The sequence below is a fragment of the Symphalangus syndactylus genome, chromosome 16 (genome assembly GCF_028878055.3).
Source record: "Symphalangus syndactylus isolate Jambi chromosome 16, NHGRI_mSymSyn1-v2.1_pri, whole genome shotgun sequence".
Classification (NCBI taxonomy): domain Eukaryota; kingdom Metazoa; phylum Chordata; class Mammalia; order Primates; family Hylobatidae; genus Symphalangus; species Symphalangus syndactylus.
The window spans coordinates 79,180,323-79,201,929 of record NC_072438.2 but is presented as its reverse complement, the minus strand read 5'-3'; the positions used below and the strand labels follow the sequence as shown (position 1 = coordinate 79,201,929).

Here is a 21,607-nt window from a genome sequence, read left to right as displayed (position 1 = left end):
AGGGAAAGTTTAGTAAAATAATAAATTCTAAGATTTGATATATTAAATACCATTAAATTAATTCGATATATTAAAAAATATTAACATAACATAAAATAAGGTGATCATAGAGACCAAACAGTTGATTCATATCAATAAATGTGAATGGGCTTAATTTACCTATTTAAAAAGTCACATTGGCTCATAACACAAAACTCAATTCTTTCTTTGAATTAATAAAAAATCATTTTAAAGGTTTGAATATTGAAAGAATAGCAAAACTCAAAGAGTTTTTAGTCATGAAATAGTTTCATTATAGATGAAGGATACCACATTACTGTAACAACCAAAATCTGAGGTATAAGCTTCTTTGTACTCCAACTTGGAGGCTCATTGTCTTCATGTCTCACACAGCTATTGGATGAATGTGAAACACCTTAGCATTAGATACACAGGTACAAACCATGAATCAAAGTATTTCTTCTTAGAAAATGTTGACAGGCTGATATATCCTGCTCTAGAACAACTTTCCAAATGTGATTACAAGAATGTTACCTAATTTTAGTTAACAAATTTTATGCATTTGCCACGAATTATTATCTGATCCATCTAGACCAGCTAATATTAAGTCCCAATATGAGATTCTGTATATAAAAGACATACTAACTCAAGGTAATTAAAAGACTAACAACAAAGGGATAAGAAAAAGATAACCATGCAAATGGAAATTGTAAGAAAGCAGCAGTTGCTATCTTGATACCAGCCAAATAAACTTAGTCGAAATATAAACATTAACTAAAACAAAGAAGAAATGTTTATAATGCTAAAAAGATTTCCAAAGAAGATATAACAGTAATACCAAACAACACATTAACTACTTATAAAATGAAGAAAGGACAAAAGATGTAAGGAGAAATAGGAATATACTTATAGTAGGAGACTGTACTATTCCACTTCAATATGACAGTTTGAGTGAAATAAAAATAAGAATGTAGATGATAGGTAATGGATCAATTCTAAGAATAAATAAAATTTCAAAAAGTCTGCAAAATTGATGTCTATTTATAAAGGGTATACAGGAATAAAGAATTATTCTTTCAATTTATTGTATATTTGACTTAGTTCAAAATTAGAAGTTACAAAATTTGTTACATACCATCAAAAAGTTATTACTCATCTACTTTTCTAGTTTTCATATAAGTATATATTACATAGACATGTTATATATGTATCTATTACATAGACATGTTATATATATGTAAACTAGAAAAGACAATATAGAGATGTCTGTCTATATTCATATGTCTATATGTAAATATATGTATGTTTTACATATATAACATGCCTATGTAATGGATACATATATGTGAACTAGAAAAGTAGATGAGTAACAACTTTTTGATGCTGTGTAATATATTACAAAAATTATATATTGTGTAAATATGTATATATATTTCTGAAAATTCTCCTGGTGAGGTCTAAACCAAACTTATTTAAAAATTAGAAAAAAATTCTATAAATTAAGAACAAATGGTACCACAAGCTAAATCTTTTTTTTTCTCTCTTTTTTTTTGAGACGGAGTTTGGCTCTTGTTGCCCAAGCTAGAGTGCAATGGCACCATCTTTGCTCAACACAACCTCCGCCTCCTGGGTTCAAGCGATTCTCCTGCCTCGGCCTCCCGAGTAGGTGGGATTACAGGCATGCAGCACCACATCCGGCTAATTTTGTATTTTTAGTAGAGATGAGGTTTCTCCATGTTGGTCAGGCTGGTCTTGAACTCCTAACCTCAGGTGATCCGTCTGCCTTGGCATCTGAAAGTGCTGGGATTACAGGTGTAAGCCACCGCGCCTGGCCACAAACTAAATCTTATTATAGAAATAAATAATTTAAAAGCCAAAAGCTGAGAAGTGTGTGAATTATGGTAAATGTGAGAGTAAGAAAAAGTGATATCTGAATCTTCTCTCAGATATTTTTATGCTACACATCAAATCTATATATAACTGCTAAAGAAATATTTGGTGTTTTATTTCCTTATCCACTCTTGAATTTGATTTCCCCAAGTTCAGATAGTTACTACGCCACACTTATTTCTCATAGAAGAAAGCTTCCTTGCCTCACATTTGTTTCTCCATCTCTGATACCTTCAGTAGTATATATTAACCAGAGTAGAAGAGGTATAAGTGTGTGGTTGGCATTCTTGAGGACAATTATTCTGTTCCCTGTCTGAATCTAAATTTCTCAAACAGACAAGTAAAATTGAATTTTCAAAGTTGCATATTGGTGTAGGAAGTCTAAGTTAGAAAAATAAAGAAATTATATCCACATTTCACCCAGCCCATCTGTAAATACTGAGGAATTGTGCAACTCATAACAAGTAAAAGGAAAAAAAAGAAATACATATTGGTCCAACTGACACAAAGTATATTTTTTAAATGGCAATGAAAGAGAAAAAAATACTCCCTGGCCGGATTCCAAGTTAGGCTACTATCAGGTTCATCTTATTTTTCTTCTGCATTTTTGTGATTCTAATCATCCCTCAAAAACTATAACATCCCTGCTACTAAATTCCCATTGTAAATTTTATATCTTGAATGAAATAAGGCTGAGATTACATTTGTTCCCAGTATCATTCTGAACAAAATATATTGTTCCCCAAATAAGTTTTGGTAGTGTTTAGTGATCTCTTTAACCTCTTTCTATCATTCCTTTCTCCAATCTGCCATTGAAACGAGGTCTGGTCATCCATGACAATCTTCCTAAGCTTCTTATGTCAAATTTAATTTTCATGAGCATTGTAGGATTGATTAAAAGTCTAGGCATCTAGGCCTAGACTCTAGAGACAGGTGGCTTGGGTTCAAATCCAGCTGCCATTTTTATGAAGATTGTGATCTTTGGAAAGTTACTTAAACTCTTTATATTTCAGCTTCCTCAGATGTAAATTAAAGATGAATAGTATTGTCGTGCTTCTTCTTGTTTCTCATGCCTGGTGCTGGTAGGCTGTTATTTCTGTATATCTTCTATTGAAACCTATATATATTGATTTTCTTTAAAAGTAAAAACTGAAAATCTCAGAAGACATCAAAGTAAGCTGAGCTATTTCTGCTTTTGTTCAAGGTCATTTCAAATTCTGATGAAAGTAAACTTTTATTTTAATGACCTCACCTGGAAATGGGGACAAAATTTAGGACCTACCTAAAAACATTACAGACAAAAGTGAGTATCCAAAGGACTGTACTATCAGGGTAAATGTGAACTCAAAATAAGCCTGCTCCTGCCTTGCTCCCTACCTATCAAAAGACTACAGGAAGGATTTTCTTGACCCTGAAAAGGGCAGACAATAGGGAACCAGGCAATCATATTGAGAAGTAATAGCATGTGGCCACAATCACAGGAGTTTATAACTAAAAGTCTCACATCCTAGGTAATTCAAATATTCTTAAGTCCTGAATTAAGTTCGAAGGTCTCATTTTTTTTTGATGAAGCTAAATCCATGGAAGAAGTGGATTAAGGAATGCATCTTCTTTCAAAACCCCACATTATTCCTACAAATATATGTATTTCAAAGGCAATAGTCACTTCACCATCTAGGATAACTCTCAAAAACTACTATTCTTAAGAAGAATCAGCAGAAACTACAAAAACACTTTCTCAAGGACTTTAGATATTAATATCATTGGTTGATATCATGCAGATTATCCTGTCTGCCATGAAAAGAACATAGGATAGTTGCTGGGTATCCACTGATATCAGAATGAGAAGTGAATCCAAACTGCAGGTGAAATAGACCTATAGATTCATGAGAGACAGTAATTATTATATTTATTATAAGTAACTGTGATTTAGGGGCTGTTTTTGGTGCAGCACTACTATAGGCAAAACATGACAGTCAGGCGCGGTGGCTCATGCTTGTAATCCCAGCACTTTGGGAGGCCAAGGTGGGCAGATCACCTGAGGTCAGGAGTTCGAGACCAGCCTGGTCAAAATGGCGAAACCCAGCCTCTAATAAAAATACAAAAATTAGCTGGGTGTGGTGGTGCAAGCCTGTGGTCTCAGCTACTTGGGATGCTGAAGCACAAGAATCGCTTCAACCAAGGAGGCAGAGGTTGTAGTGAGCCGAGATTGTGCCACTGCACTCCAGCCTGGGCAGCAGAATGAGACTCCGTCTCCAAAAAACAAAACAAAACAAAAACCAAATAAACAAACAATAACAAAAAACATGACTAGCAAGAAACACTAATAAGTATAGAGGCAAAATCAACAAAATATGAGCTAGGAGAAGAAGTTCAAATACTGTGTAAACAAATTAAATGGGAAGTTGCCTCACTATATTGTCTGGCAAAGAATCAGATTCACCATATTGGCATTATTATATTATTATTTCTGCTATTAATATTCTAGATGCATTCTGATAGTAGATGCTTACTTTCAGGTAGAGTTAACTGCTTAAATTAAACAAACTGGAAAAAGAAAAGCATTTTTGTTGTCAGTGCCTTTTTTATCACCATTACATACTCATTTCCACTTCTTCAACCGACAAAAAAATTTTAAATACATCTATATTCATATGACTTTCACTTTTACCAATGTAAGTCAATCTAAAAATATACTAGAAGTAATTCCCCTGTATTTGAATTGTACTTATCAGTGTATGTTTATTGATATCCATTCTGAGTAAAAATTATATCCACATCTATTAGAATTCATAGAAAGTAAGCTGTAACTGCTGTATTATAGGGATATTGACTATATGTGTGATTCAAATACTACTCTTTTTTAAACTAAAAATTTTATTCTCCATGTCATTGTTGTTAGAAATCTTCTCACTATCATTGCTCCCCTGAGAGATCAAGATTATTTTATTTTTACCAGTAATAGAGGTAGTGATAAGACAACTAGCCTTAGACAGACTCACTTTTGTTTTCCAGCTCTGCACTATGATAGGAATACAACTTTGGGTAATTGTGTTTGTATTCCTGGATTCCCTCATATGTAAAATGGAGATGATAATAGTACTTACCTCAGAGATTCATTGTGACAATAAAGTGTGTTACTATATGTAAGACAATGAATAATCCTGAAACATAAGAGGCAAATAAATTTTTGTTACTATCATCATCATCGTCATCATAATCACCACCACCTATAGCTTCTTATTCATTATTATAAATTAGATGCATTCTTAAGATTCCATGTATACATTTTCCAGGTACAAACATTAAATGTGTTGTTTATAAGGGGGATTTTATGCAGTTTAATCTACCACTAAAATGATGTCCCTTATGTTTTCATTAATTTGGAGAAGAAACTTTGTGTTTATCTTTATTTTTCTTGCTTTTCAACAAAATTAAAGGACGTATACTTAGAAACATATCAAGGTACAAAATTAATTGTGTTCAGCATTCTATTTTAGTAATTTACAGGAGCATCAATTTTATACCTATGGGAGTTAAGGCATTATAGGATAATCTTTAAATAATAATTCTCTTTGTCAATAAAAACACATAAAAATTAAATTTCACTTTTTCTTATTTCTGCCTCAAAAACAAAATTGATAAAAGAGTGCATTGAGTTTGTGTTTTTTTCTATCTAGTCATCTACATGCTGTCTGCTCAGACTATCACTTTTGGGAAGATGATGTAAGAAAGTTCAATATAGAGCTGGCATAATTGTGCATAGCTGCTGTCAAGAATTCCTAGGCAGAGACTGTCAACTTAAAAGGTTACTGTGACATTTCTAGAATATGTTTTTTCAAATATGAATGAAACATGTTGCCTTTTTGGTTGAGGGTGGGGAAGGCATGGAACCTGACATTTTCCACACTGCCAAAATTAGAAAACAAAGCATTGCAATGCCAAGATTAATCAATCACTCAACAAATATTTATGTGAAACCTATTTAGGTGCCCAATACACTGCTGGAACCCGCTTTTTATCAGGTTTAAGTGTTTAATCAAATGTAACCTGAAAATCAAGGAGCTGCTTTCCTCTAAATTATATAGTCTTGCCAAGAGAATGTAACATTCATACACTGAAACTACTAAAGTATCTATATCCTTCTAGATGAATATTTTTATGCTCACATTAATACAAATGCAGTCAAATTCAAAGAATAGTGGAGCTAAACTCTTTGAAGAAACAGAAATATAAAATTTAATTATGTTGTTAAGATGTTAAATAATAATTATTTGCAGTGCTAGTTTTACTCTTGTAAAAGAAGTGTAGGATGATATGCCAGAAGTAGAATCAATGACTAGATTTGGCAGTCTTTTACAAAGATGCATTGATATTAGCAAAATCATTTAGGAAAGTTTCACTGAAACTATATTAGTAGTGAGAATAATGGAAACAAAGGTAAACTATAACACAGTGAAATGAATTTTACACATTGGAAAAAGCTCATTTAGAATCCTTTTGATTGTGAAAGGAGAGCGGCAGAGATCATGGCAAGAGTCTCAGATATACTTCTAAATATTTCACATCATGTGGGAGGTTTCTTCAGATAAATCTGGGGATGGAGTTGCTGTGCTGTTCTTCCTGTGGAGTTGTAAATGTCATGTTCCAAATTCAGGAGAATTCCACAGCTGGAATTTCTTTTTTAACCAACTGTCTACCAGTTTTCTATTATGTGCTTGTTAATCTTTAATCCTTTCCTACCTAAATCCTCTAATTTAATAAAGAATTGTACATTTTGCTGCTTTATATACCCTTTTAAAATCTCATTTTTAATGAGTAAAAAATAAGCTTGAACAAATTATCTTTATTTAACTTTTGCTTGTTTGTTTTCTGCCCTAATTACATTTATGAAGTATATTTTTTCCTTCTGTTTGATTAGTTAGTTGCCAAATCTGAAAATGAATCAGTGTAAGTAGTTCAGCTTGGAGGTAAGTACTATATTTGTAGCCTTAAAGAATTAATAAGATTATCAAGAGAACCATATACAAATTGCAATATGTATAATAAACATTGGAATGAAGTGAAATAAACAAACTTTTGTTGATATATACTTATGTAACTATCAACAAATATATACATATATCAGATATATGTATTTATAGACCGTATTGTGTATTATAAATTGTATTATATATGTATTGTGTGTGAGTATATATATGTATACACACATACTTTTATTATTATATCTGTAGTTTGTATGCAGTTTTGCTGATTTAAAATGAGGTAGTAGTTAAAGTCTGTATTTTATTTTTTATAGTCATCTTTGTACCTTTGCCTCTAAGCATCTTTGCTCATTGTTTTCAATTCTCTCTGTTCATTTTATTGATCTTGTTGTGGGTTCTTGATTCAAGTTAGTCTCTAAAGTTTATGGCTAGGAACATTTCAAGGTTTTCTTTGCAATTAACAGCATGGCAGTATCAGCAAGGGAAAGTTGTTACAAGTAATCAGGAAAATACAAAATTAACCCTTTATACTTAGTAATTATGGCCTGAAACAAAAATATGCAATGCAAATAAACTAAAAAATTGAACTTGTCAACCAAAAAGTGAATGAGGCAGATCTCAATCGATTAAAGGCTTTTTTTGCCAAGGTTGAGGGTACATCTGGAAAAAAGAAAGAAAAGTCACAGTAAGATCTGCAACCTGCGCTTTTTCCAAAAAGAGTTTTGGGAACTTCAATATTTAAAGGGAAAAGAGTAAACAGGAGGGGAGGGAAAAAAAAGGAGGATGAGTAGGCAATGAGGCAAGTGCTTATGTTCTTGTGAGGATCTGATTAGCACTCAGTGAATTTGTGCTCAGTGAATCTACATATTACACGGGAAAAAAAAGAGAGTGGAGAGAGAAGTGAATTATGCATTCATCTTGCACTCAGTAAATCTACATTTTTGCATAAGATTAAGTAAGCATGTGAAATTACAGCTCTGTTTGGGAAGAGAAAGAAGGCAGTTTTTGCATGACTCATTTCCCAAGCTTAACTTTCCTTTTGGCATAGGGAGTTTGGAGTCCAAAGGTTCTATTTTTCTTACACATTTCCCCCCTTTTCTTCAAAATCTTTCAGAGAAAGTATTATATAAGAAAATGAGTCTCTGGTCACATGTTTGGTCCATATGAATTGGATAACTTTTTGCCTCCTTAAAAAACTTGAGGTTCCTGGGCTTGTCAGAAAGTGGCATTCTTAATAGGATGTGACATTCTTTACGATCCCTGTAAAAAACCTGCATAGACAAGGTACGAAAACAGTATTTCAAAGGGGATTTTGTCAGCTCTATAACATTAATCTTAATTCCACAAAGCAGTTGGTTCATACCTAAAATATGTCATTCTGGTTAAAGCCTTGGTATAATAACCAGTGTCTCCAATTGTGTTCTATTACAAAAGGAAACAGATTCTTATTGAACTTATGCAAATACCTATATAGCTGTAAATTAAGAATACTCACAAATAGTTTCCAAATCTGGATAAATCAGATAGATAGTAAGAAATAAGTTTCAAAATTTACTCACAAGGGTATACTTTACTCAATTGTCACAAGCTATACCGTGCTCAAAAGAAAAAAAAAAACTTTTATTGACTCTCAGAAACAAAACAAAAAGAATCAGCAATGTTTCAAACAAAAATAAAGTCATAAAAATTATTTCATTCCTTTACTAGTTCAGTCTCATACAATTAACTCATTCCACTTGATACTGGTTAGTAATTCTTATGAATATATGAGCTCTTCAGTGAGAGTCCTGGAAATATTTTCTCTAGTGTAATGGCACAATCTCTAAGACTATCCAAAACTTGCACTTAAGAGCACCTATCAGAGTGCTTTCTAGCAATTTCCTTAGAGAAATAGGTTTTGCATTATAGCTGATGATTAACTGCTTTAGAGAAGGATCAAAGTGAAATAATAATTGTCTGTGGATGAAACAAAAAATGTTAAACACCATTTCATATTTAACAATGCTTTCTGTATGATTTTATTATATCAAATAATCTGAACATGTCTCTTTTGGACTTCAAGTGTCCTAACATCTCAAAAAGTTAATGAGATCAATAAGACTGAATTTAGGACATAAAATTTTGATTTTGGAGTTTTTCAGATATCAAAGGTTTAAAATTCTTGATATTACAAAATGGGATAACAGGTCTCTAGAAAAGTAAGTCATTTAGCTAGCCAAAATGATAATTAAAGATTTTAAAAAGCAAAATCTTCTACTCTTTGATAGGGAGGAGACTCATTCCCAAACAATACGATAAAATAAAGATGGCATAAGGCCTACTTAATCTGTTCCTTTCTCTTTCCCTTTTTTGGTAGTTTACTCAAAAGGTAAACAAAAATATGTTATTATCTGTTAATATTACACAAAACTCTTATTCAAAAGAGAAAATTTTATCTTTACATAGTGTATTCTTAACATTAGAGGTAATTTTAAATAAAATCTTATAAACATATCCACCTAATCTCAGTTTGACCATAAGGTAAGATTTCAATAAACCATAATGTTTTACAATTGTCGTCCATATTCTTTCTTTTCCAACTTTCTATATCTATTCAGTTTTAGCTCTCATTCTTTTTCATTTCTTCAGTTTGAGAAAAACCTCAAAACTAGGTAAAATTATTCCCTTTAACAAAAAACATGTTCCATGCCTTCCTATTACCTTTTTACCAAAAACACATTTTATTTTCCTTTACATGTTACATATAAAATTGTTTTACTAATATTTAATTGTTTTAATAAGATATATTATTTGTAATGTTAACTCTTAGTAACTCTTATTTTTAGGGAGAGGCCTAGGAACTAAGGGGATTTATTTATTTATTTATTTACTTACTTATTTTGAGACAGAGTCTCAGTCCGTTATCCAGGTTGGAGTCCAGTGATGCGATCTCTGCTCATTGCAACCTCTGCCTCCCGGGTTCAAGCTATTCTTGTGCCTTAGCCTCCCGAGTAGCTGGAATTACAGGTACACACCACCATGGTTGACTCATTTTTGTATTTTAAGTAGAGACAGGGTTTCTTCATGTTGGCCAGGCTGGTCTGGAACTCCTGATCTCAAGTGATCTACCCGTCTTGGCCTCTCAAACTGCTGGGATTACAGGTATGAACCACCATGCCCAGAAGTAAGGGATTTTAAATATGTACCAGATTCAGAGGAAGCCCACGACCAAGGACAATGCATAAAGCTAGGCTTTTTCATGGCCCCAAAGGCTCAAATCTAAATACATAAATTTTTAGAGAAGTTAAGCAAGGATCAAAAGTATTACAGAAACCAAGTTTTAAACCTTAAAATATCTAACAGAAACAGTATCTGAACTGCAAATTTTGAAGACATTTCTATTTTACTTTACAAATAATTTCGTAACTGTCTTTATTTACTAATGATTACTAAAGTCATATGAACTGAAAGGCATTTGAGTTAAAGTTTCTATTTTTTTATATGAGATTTGATTTTTCTTTTTCTTTTTTTTTTTTTGAGACAAAGTCTTGCTCCGTCGCCCAGGCTGGAGTGCAGTGGCACGAGCTCAGCTCAATGCAACCTCCGCCTGCCGGGTTCAAGCAATTCTCCTGCCTCAGCCTCCCGAGTAGCTGGGATTACAGGCACGCAACACCACACCCTGCTAATTTTTGTATTCTTAGCAGAGACGGGGTTTCACCATGTTAGCCAGGCTGGTCTCGAACTCCTGACCTTGTGATCCTCCCACCTCGGCCTCCCAAAGTGATGGGATTACAGGCGTGAGCCACTGTGCCCGGCCAATATTGCCTAATTTAAGCATGTGGAATTATAGCTACCTGTTTGGGAACAAAAGAAAGTCAGTGATTCAGTTCCCAATGTTAACTTTGCTTTTGGCATAGTGAGTTTGGTGTCCTAGGATTCTAATTTTCTTTCACAAACATTTTGGAGAGGGAGTTTGAGTTCTTAACTCTCTGGTCATCAGTTCCACGTCATCATTCTCTTTCATAACAATCTTCTTCAAAACCTTGCCTGAGTGACATTCCTTTTATTTGCCCTTTTCATAGTCTTTGAATATGAAGTTCCCCAAAACTGTGACTCAGACTTCAACTACATTAGAACAGAATCTGAAAGAGTAGTCATTCTCTGACACTAGTACTTATTTTATGTTAAATCCTACTATCATTATCACTGGCACTTTGCAAATGTTCCAAATATATTTGCAATGTAACTTCACTTTTTCTCATATTCTTTTAAGGTTTATTTCTAATTTCCTAAAGCAATTAACCAAAATAATTACTGGCTATCATTTATTCTTAAATTGGTGGGCAAGCACTGTTGTATTTTGGGGACAAAATCAGTTGTCTTTGTAAGAGTTAAAGAGGAAAGAAAAACGAAACACGGCTGGCAGTTAAAGACAGGTTTTCTTTAGTTAAAACCTGAGACGCACTCCTGGCTGATTTGGGTCAGGCGCGCTTTCTCTTGCAGACTGAGTATATATTGGTTTTAGGGTGAGGGGGCTTATCACAAGCTTGGAATGTTTATGTGTGTGGAGAAGTTTTTGATGGGATTGGAATCTCTCTGGGAAGAGGGGAGGTTATTTTGGGGCGGGCATCTTTCCGGCCTGGAGTGGGGTTATCTCAGGGCTAGCATGTCTCTGGCTGAGGAGGAGTTTGGAATGTTTTTGGTTGGAGGTGTTATTTGTGGTTTATGGTCATGCTGACCTTAGCCATTAGGCTGATGCCCTTTGGTTTTAGGTGGCTTTTTATTAAGGTGAACTTTAGAATCAGGGGTTTGTCCAAGATGGCAGTGCTCCTTCTCTGTCAGTCATAAAATGAACAAACAAATCACTAAGGCACCTCCTATAACTTCAAGTAGTTCACTAACTAAAGGAGGAGGCAGAAATATTGCACACATATGTTTATTGCCTAAAGTTCAGCATAATATGTGATAAATGTAATAGTAAAGTATTTGTTAATTCTTCCAACAAATGTTTTTGAGCTCCTAGACAGATAGACATCATTCTATGTATTTGGTCATCATAGTGACCAAATTTACAATTAATGACATACTGTCATGAATTTTACATTCTGTCTGAGGGAGACAAAAAATAATCGGTGTAAACAAGTAAGTTATATAACATATTGAAGAGGTGGTAGCATTGAGAAAACAAATGCAACATAAAGGAGGGACTAGGGAAATGCTATAGTTTTAAGAGTGGATAGGGTAGACCTCAAATCAAAAACAGCATTTGATCAATTGATCAAGAGCTTGAGCTAGGTAGGGAGACCAGCTACAGGAAGAAGGAATGGTCAGTGTGAACACAGGAAGGCAGGAAAAAACAGTACCAAAAAGAGACCAGAGCAAAGTTAATAAATGGGAAAACAGCAGAAGAGAGGTCGAAGGGGTATGGAGAGGCTTTTGGCCATTATGAGGAGTTAGTTTTCTACTCTGACTAAAATGACAAATGACTAAATAGTTTAAAAGAAGGAAATGACCACATAGACGATTTATTTTGAAAAGATTTTTCTGACCACAATGCTGATAGTTGAGTGTAAATGGGGCAGGATAGAAAGCTATGAGTTAGGAAGTTAATTGTTCCCAATAATTGAAGAAGAAGGTATTGGTGGCGATCAGAAATAGAAATGGTGAGAAGTTGTGGGACAATGTGTGTTTTAAAAAGAAAGCTAATCTTTTTGGAGGTGAGATTTGCAAGAAGCAGTATACAGGGTGACTCCAAAGTCATGGGCCTGAGCACTTCATTGGAGGGAAAGCATTGCCAATCAGCACTGAAGCAGATTGCAGGTGAAGCAAGTTTGGCAGGTATTGGTGGGGAAATGTGTGGTACTCTTTTGGATATGTCAAGTATAAGATGTTACTATTTTTTTTTTTTTTTTTGAGACAGAGTCTTGCTCTGTCGCCCAGGCTGGAGTGCAGTGGCGCAATCTCGGCTCACTGCAAGCTCCGCCTCCCAGGTTCACGCCATTCTCCTGCCTCAGCCTCTCCGAGTAGCTGGGACTACAGGCGCCCGCCACCACGCCCGGCTAATTTTTTTTTTGTATTTTTAGTAGAGACGGGGTTTCACCGTGGTCTCGATCTCCTGACCTCGTGATCCACCCGCCTCGGCCTCCCAAAGTGCTGGGATTACAAGCGTGAGCCACCGTGCCTGGCCAAGATGTTACTATTAAGTAGTAGTTATCTTTGGAATTTCAGGAGAAATTCAGACTTAAATAATAAATTATCTGGTCACAAATTTTAAAATGACAATTCAAATCCTCATAGCAATGAGAAGAAAAACAACCTGAGGGAAAATATTATTCTATTATAGGAGTTTGGAATTGAGCCTCTAGGCGAGAGGGTTTAGTGAAGTATTTGACAATGAGAAATATGCCTTTGTTTTTTTTTGTTTTGTTTTTTTTTGTGTTTTTTGCTTTGAAGATTACTAATCTATTTTTTAGTTTTTGCTTTTAGTTTTTTCCTTTTCTTTCATTTTTATGAAAATAGATGGGTAAGAAAAATGCAAAATTGTATTGCAGGCAAGGAGAGAAGTTTGAAGACTGTCACACTGACAGTGAAAAATATAAAGGGCTCAACTGCAAGGAGAGCATCTTCACGTTAATACCGCAGTAGTTTGCAGCTCTATTTATTTGTAAATCTTGTATGCTATGGGGATATTAATACATTGGAGAACTTATTGTAAAGATTAAGGGCAATCTAAGTGTATGGCAAAAAACTGACACAGTGGTGCTTAATGACTGTAACTGAAAAATTTCTTTTAAAACAAGAATGGCAGTACATTAAAGCACATTTATTTTGGGAGATTCTATAGTAAATGAAAACTGACGTGATAGGTATGGAAGATAAAGAAGGCCTCAAGTCTAGCTTGACCAGCCATAATTGATGGTGAGGCCATTGGAGAATGACTGTAGGAAACATTTAGAAAATGTGTTGGGGAGATGTAATGAAATTATTTAGCATTATGAGTGACTATAACATGCCAGAGACTGAGTACTGAGAAAATAATGGAAGGAAAGGCCTTGAATCAAAGGAGCCCACAACATTTTTTATTAATTTCTTACTTTTCATTTTGTATGCCATTTAGTTATTTTGGGGCATATATGTAACATTTGTTATACCATAATTGACTAGGGGCAGAGTTCATAATTCAGTCATTGCTTTTATATCCTTGTACAAAATAATTGCATGTTCTGTATAATTCAGTTCTGCAAATTTATAAATTTTATCTCCTTTTACTGTTCACCCAAATCTCTAAAGCAAATATCAAACATGATTAATAATCAACTTCTGAATGAATGTAAGGATCACACCATCCTTCATTCATCTATTTGAGCACAAAGGACCTATAATGAGTAAGAGGTTTTGAAAAGTGACTCTATTTTCTTGTTAATAGCTATGTTAAGCTGAAATTTTTAATAGAGACATATGAATATGAGTGTGTGTATATGTATTTGTAAATGAAGAAATAAAAGGAATAGTTTCCTTGAATGTTATATGGAGTCTAACAGTCATGTTTTATATGTACATACATGTATATATAACATAGACATAAATTATATATAGACACTTAGGTAGCTATATTGATAAATGAATACAGATATGTAGATATCCTTAATCTTAAAAAACCTGAATGTTAGGTTTTTATAATTTTAGAAGATCCTAGACATCTAATTACTCACACTTAATTCATGTCTGCTGATAAATATCTGCAATTCTTGAGGTTGCGTAAGAGTATCTACTTGATAAACAGTGAAATCTCAGCCTGAGTATGTATCATTACATAAATTTTCTTTCATATTTTGTTGATAGTAGAACCAATGAGAATTGATCAACTTAGTCACCATTTCTAATGATCAAAAGATTTACAAGTCATCTTTTTTAGCTTGTTTATTTAAATTATGAAAAAAGAAGAGCAAAATGGTTATTTACTGTTTAGAAAAGTAAACAACACGGCATAGCATGGTGGCTCACGCCTGTAATCCAAGCATTCTGGGAGGCCGAGGTAGGTTTATCACTTGAATCCAGGAGTTTGAGACAAACCTGGGCAACATGGCAAAACCTCATCTCTATGGAATATAAAATAAAATAAAAAATAAGACAAAATAAAATAAAATAAAAAATTAGCCGGGAATGATGGTGTACACTTGTAGTGCCAGCTATTGAGAGACTGAGGTGGGAAGGCTGTTTAAGCTTGGGAGGTAGAGGCTGCAGTGAGCAGTGATCAAACCATTGCACTCCAGCCTGGGCAAAAGAAAGAGTGAGACCCTGTCTCAAAGAAAAAAAAAAAAAAAGAAAAATTAATAATGGTAAAAGATATTAACTATTTTGCAATTTTTTTCATTTAATAGAAAAATCATGCAGTAATATAAAATAATGATCTATGATTTATTACATCTCTAGTGTTTAAAACATCCCTTGATTTTATAATAGCTGCTCAAAAAATATTTGACGAATGAAGGTGTAAGTAGATGAATAAAAGAAAAGCCCACATTCGTTCAATGAAATGAATGATACTAAGAGAGGGTTGTCCCAGTCCCCACATAAAAGAGATTTGGGGCATAGAATAATCTACATATTGGGCATTCCTTTCTCTCCTTTGGGAGAGCACAATGGCAGGGAAATTACTGAGAGAGTTTTAGCAGGTAATTACAGGCATACATTTTACATTTCAGGATCACCAATTAATTTTTAACATATCACCTTCAGTATCAACAAATAAGATAGCTGTTACTGAATAATTTCTGTGCAATATAGGCCTTATAGTGACAAAGAAGCCTGTTACTAAATCTCCCTAAAGAGAATTATTGGAAACCTGGATTGGATGATATTAAAGATTAGTCCTTTAATTTAATAAAAACCAGAATGACACAATAAATGACAGCAAGTTCATGTTACTTTAAAATTACATAAATGAGGAAAATTAAAATTATTCAAATAGCAATTCCAATTATTAACAGCAAGTATTAATAAAAACAACTAATGCTATAAATTTTAAAAGTAATTTTTATCAAATATATATTTCGAATCATATCTAATGTAAAATTCTTACAATTTGTACTTTTTTTATTTTTCCATTGTTAGCTGATTTTGTTTTTAATGAGTAGTCCTTTTAAGATATTGAGGATTTTCTCTCCTTTTAGTTCAACATGTATGATCAAACTTTTTTTGTTCCTAAAACTTTGTCCTTTTGACACCTAGCCTTCAGTAAAAATGAATGAGTTCTTGGAAAAGAGGAAATCTGCCAAATCGTGTTATCGTTTAGTCTTGTCACACGACTGTATTTTTAACTAGAATATACGTTGTTTTTCTTTTATAATCAGGCTAACATGCAAACAAAAATATCTGTGTTCAGAGTGATGTGGGCCCTTTCAGTCTGGAAGTTGGGAAAATATTACCATTTAATAAGATTGAAATAATTCTACATTAAGGACACGTCAGTATTGCACCTTGATTCAATCCAAAAGCACAGCATTTTCACTAAGTAGAGAGCACACTGATCTTTGGTATTATTTACAATATACTCAGCAGGGAACGTGGCTTCCTAGTCTAGGCCCAACAAAGTGCTCCTTTTATAAATAAATCCTGTTGTGGAGGTTGAGAAATAAGGAATCAGTGAGTGTCAGCTAACTTTCATGATTCTTAGGAACTCTGGATAATTAGCTGCCAGTGTTTTAATTTTTTTATTTTTATTTTCTTGCTTTCTATGGAATCATTGACAGAAAAGCAGGCTTTGTTACAAACAAATGTATCATGCATTTTAAAATCTTGATATAATTGTAAAGCTGTGTCTTAATGGAATATTCTGCATTATTACTGTCATTAGTAGGCATTTTCAAAGTCACCATGGGAGGTAAGTATATTTTCCATTAAAGGATTCTTTTAGTCTGAAATCTGCCTGAACTATTATTCTCTATAAACATCAATGGCATGAATGCCATAAAAAATGAGAAAATGTTTTATTCTTTCAGGTATGATTTTAGTGAATATAAACAAAATGAAATTACTGCATTGCTGGTGTCTTGAGATATTTAGCATAAGGATGGCCATGTTTTAAGTTTGTTTAAATGGCAAATTTTTATGTGTTTTATAAATGACTGTTACTTTGTATATGAAGAGTTTTCCACATATCACAGCATATCAAGACTCGCTGGAAACATAATTCTTACCTAAATCATATTAATTTGGTTAGCACTTTGAATACTAATGGTAATGACATTGTGTTCTTACCTGTATGTAAGGTAATTTTGTATCAAGATATTTAGTTCAGGGAGAAAGTCTTCCATCCTAGGGAAAAAAAGAAGCTACAGACAAAGTAGTTGTAAAAACTGGTTTATTTTCTTAAAAATAAATACAAAAATATAAATATAAAACATTAGCAGATAGAATTTGATGAAATGAAATTGCACAAATGTCTGTATACCAGGTTGCATATCACACCTACTAACATCACATGTACATTTTTGTTTTTTTAATTTAATGTACAGAACAGGATATACCTTAAAATTTTTCTTCACCTTTTTAAAAGCTTCATTTGCAAGGGCAGGACATGTATCTAACAGAAGCGGCTTGTTTGTGAGGTTGCTTAAGGGAGAACTATCCTGTTCATGTTTCTGAAATTATCTTTTATTTACTAAGATGGACAACACTGTATTTCCATAGCTTTGGCTCTTGGAAGTGATTAAATAAAATGTCGTATATATTCCATGAGACATCCTACAGGAAAGAATTAATGTAATTAATGAACAAATTAAGAAGTAAATGGGAAAAAAAAATTGTGCTGACTGGCAGGAAGATGGTCCTGAATATCAAATATTGTGAAGTGGAGACAGCATGGGTAGAGTTACTTTCTCTTGTTTGAACAGAACACATATCCTACGTTAAGAGTCTTTGTCACTTTCCCCACCACCATACATTTCTGCTAGCTTATTAAACCGAGGGCCCCATTCTCGGAGGTAATCGTAGTTTTGGTCTCCTTCAGTAGTACCTGATTCTAATGAACTCAGAGATTCAGCAATGGAATCATTTCCTTCATAGGCATAGGTTGCAAGTGAGTCGTATGGAGGTGCGGTGGGGTCAAGGTCGTGCTCTTTTAGCCTTTCATTAATGAAATCCCGGACGTCCGTGTTATCCGGAGCTGTAGGAGTCCTCCGAGGAATAAATAACGTTTCTGGAATAATATCTCTCCGGAGCTTTTTTTCCTCAATGGCTGCAGGATTCCTTAGGGTGCCGATATCAAAGGCCTGGGTGTCCTCCTCTCCGCCACCCTCATCGTTATAGCTCACAATGTTGTCTCTGATATCTTCTTTTGACAAGATCAGAGGCTCTTTTTTTCGCTGTCTTTTCAGAGCTGCAAACAGTACTACTATAACTTGAAAAAAGACAAGAAGATACATTAGACGTCCGTTCAAAACACTATAAATAACGAGCGGAAATACTATAAAAGTTTAAGTTACTCAGGCTTTCTATAATAGCTTAGACTTTCAGATTAATTTTGTGCTTCCCACAGTTTGGGGGAGGTGTCAGGGGAGACGCTGAAGGGTTTAGCAAGGGTGGGTGGTGTTTAAGATCAGTGTTTCTAATTTATTTTTAAAACAACGTAAAATATTCCTTAAATGTAGTGACTTACACTTTATTTTCCTAGGAACCATTTAGTTCCTCATAGTACAGATAATATTTATCTTCTGCATTAAATAAGGAACGTAAGATACTATATAAAATTTGTGTGTATAAATCTACACAAATTGAATTCAGCTTCAAGTAAGACAATTTAAAAGGACAACACGATGCTTACTTTTTTCAAAGCCTTTACACAAGAGCAAAAAGCAGCATCCTTCACAAGATATTGAGTACTGACTTCTGTTAAATAGCTTTGCTGATAAACTTACATATTTTTGTTACTTAATTACAAGAACGCTGTAATTATTGGAAAAAAAACCCCAGATTATTTAGAGTTAGGTGAATTTAGAAATTTCTAATGTTTCCATGAAAATATATACCTTGCATGAGACCCCCCCAAAAAATTGTTAGGTTACAAGATGGCAAAGAGTAAATTTCTCAAACTGCAACACTGAATTAACTCCCCCCAAAAATGTATGAATCTTGGCTAGATTCATAATAGAAAAGTGTATTGCTCGAAAACGACATTTTCCCACTTCAATGAGAGACAATACTCATAATCAAAACAGTGGTAATAGCATAAATGATAAGAGAAAATTAATATCAAATTCTTCTGATTGCATTAGAGTTTCTCACCCTTACTCATTATTCTCAAACATTTTGATCTTCAACCTTTAAAAGGATTTGAGGGAAAAAGTGTGAACTCAGATAAGATAAGGATGAATAGTTATTGATACAAGTATTTATTCAGCTTCTTAGAACACACATTTAAAGAGTATGTAATTAATTACATTATTATATGAAGGGGTATTATGTTTTCTTTTTTATTAACACGGAATGCACAGACTAGTTTGTCTTCAACCTGTGAGAGAGGGCAAACAATAAACTTTTTTAATGTCATGAAAAAGAAAGTTTTAGCCATTGATAAGTGTTCTCGGCCAAGTAATTAAAAAGCAAATAGGCAGAGCTTTTTAAAAAGTGTATTCTTCAAGCTTTTAAGAAAATATGCCATTGTATTTTGCCTAAATTCATATATTTATGCACATAAAAATGTGTAAAGACTTTAAATCTCAGATTATTTATCATCAAATGACCTTGCCCAGCAAAAAACCTTCTAATGTCGAGGATAATGACAACTTATTACGATTCGCTCCAAGTCCAAGTTCATTTCCCTCTTTTTTGCACGTTTTTTGATTAGGGTAACAGAAATACAAAAAATAGGTTTAAACTAACAAAACTAGAGCGAATACTTAATCTGATTTTAATTCAAAAGCAGTTAAAAGCAGTCTGCTCCTGATTATAGAATGAAATATCATTGTTTGGAGGGAAAGTAAACCAGGTAAAAATCTATTTTAATATGATTTTAGTGAATATGTAAGATAGTGAGGCCTCCATCCAGCCATAATAAAAGTGGAAATACAGATTTCACTGGGAATCTCTGTATACACTGACTAATACCAACAGCAAGGTGCCTTAGCTCAACCACTGAGAAATTGTGTGACCTTGGAATATGTTCTGAATATTTTGAATTTTCAGTTTCATCACGCATAAAATGAAAATAATAACACCACACATGCCAGACATTTTTTGTCAAGTGAAAAAGGTTGTCACGGCAAAGTGCCAATGACAGAGTCTGAAACACAGTAAACATGTACTAAAAACCTGCCACCATCAATGTTATTCTTACTAGAGACTTTCATTTTAATACAACAAGTTCTCAATATGATTTAAAGTATAAATCCCCCAAATAAATATTTATATTATTCATATTTGCAATTGTGGATTCAACTATTGTAAAGCACATTTATTAACTTTTCCTCAGTGTTTGTTGTACTAATGGTAAGTCAAATTATAAAAATAAAATTATACCAAATTCTCGTTCTATGAAATAAAATGAGGTATATATTTTTCGTAGTACAGGGAAAAGTTTTGTTCTGGATTTCATTTCATAGTAACAAATTATAAAATGTATATTTTTAATATGCATGTTCTCATTTCCCGAACTACATAAAAATCTAATCTTGAATTATTCAATTCATCCATTTAATGATTTATCTGTCATAAGTAATTTACCTTTCTGTTATTTAAACACAGAGTGAAAGTGCATAAATGCTATGATAAAAGTAGAAAAATGGAAACATCTATAGAATGAAGTAGACATAATCAAGTCAAATAAAGAACGTGGAAATATTTTTAATCCATTTTTTTTGTTGTTGCCCAGGCCTTAACTTCATATAAAAACATGCTCTCTTTTTATAATCACAAAAATATTGCTACAATTTATTACTGTTTACATTATTTTAAAATTTAAGATGAACGCTAAAGTTGTATTTAACTTTATTTTGTATGTACGAAAAGTTAGCAATTATTGAATACAGGAATGCTGATGGGAAGTGCTTCTATGTCAAGTTTTTGAATTGTTATTCTTTTTTTTTTTTTTTTGAGACGGAGTCTTGCTCTGTCGCCCAGGCTGGAGTGCAGTGGCGCGATCTCGGCTCACTGCAAGCTCTGCCTCCCAGGTTCACGCCATTCTCCTGCCTCAGCCTCTCCGAGTAGCTGGGACTACAGGTGCCCGCCACCACGCCCGGCTAATTTTTTTGTATTTTTAGTAGAGATGAGGTTTCACTGTGGTCTCGATCTCCTGACCTCGTGATCCGCCCGCCTCGGCCTCCCAAAGTGCTGGGATTACAAGCATGAGCCAACGCGCCCGGCCTGAATTGTTATTCTAACAAATGTTATCAACTTAACCTTTGTCTTTGTTGTTTTTAGTCTTATTGAGATTGATTAATGTCCACCTTACAGAGTTGAGGTTTGAGACCCTACTATTATCTTCCATCTCTTCCAACTCCTACTTGATTCCTGTATGGAGGATGTTTCAGAAGAACCACTGCCCCAGACTCTTGTTACTGCACCACTCAGGAGGAAAATAATGGGCCAGCAATAAAATAATTGGGGTCCTGGCCACTGATGCGTCTCCTTTCATTTGTTCACTGGACCTAGGTTCCAAAGATCTCTTAATTCCATTAGAACATTCAGCATGGCTACCAAGAATTTTGTCTCTCAAATTTCCAAGCTCCTACACAAGCCATTCTGCATTCGTTCTT

The 21,607-nt window shown here is 33.7% G+C and overlaps 1 protein-coding gene across 2 annotated transcripts in view; it reads right to left on the bottom strand.

The window, feature by feature from the left end:
- Positions 1-17,200: 17,200 nt before the first annotated feature.
- Positions 17,201-21,607, bottom strand: part of LOC129464491 (cadherin-10) — a 165,382-nt gene continuing 160,975 nt past the window's right edge. Inside the window, exon 12 of one of the 2 annotated variants that reach the window (XM_055245783.2) lies at positions 17,201-18,249. In XM_055245783.2, coding sequence (XP_055101758.1) covers positions 17,765-18,249 — 485 coding nt within the window. In that variant the 3' untranslated portion in view covers positions 17,201-17,764. Of the gene's footprint in view, positions 18,256-21,607 lie in introns of both variants that reach the window. The other variant, XM_055245782.2, reaches the window with a different exon arrangement.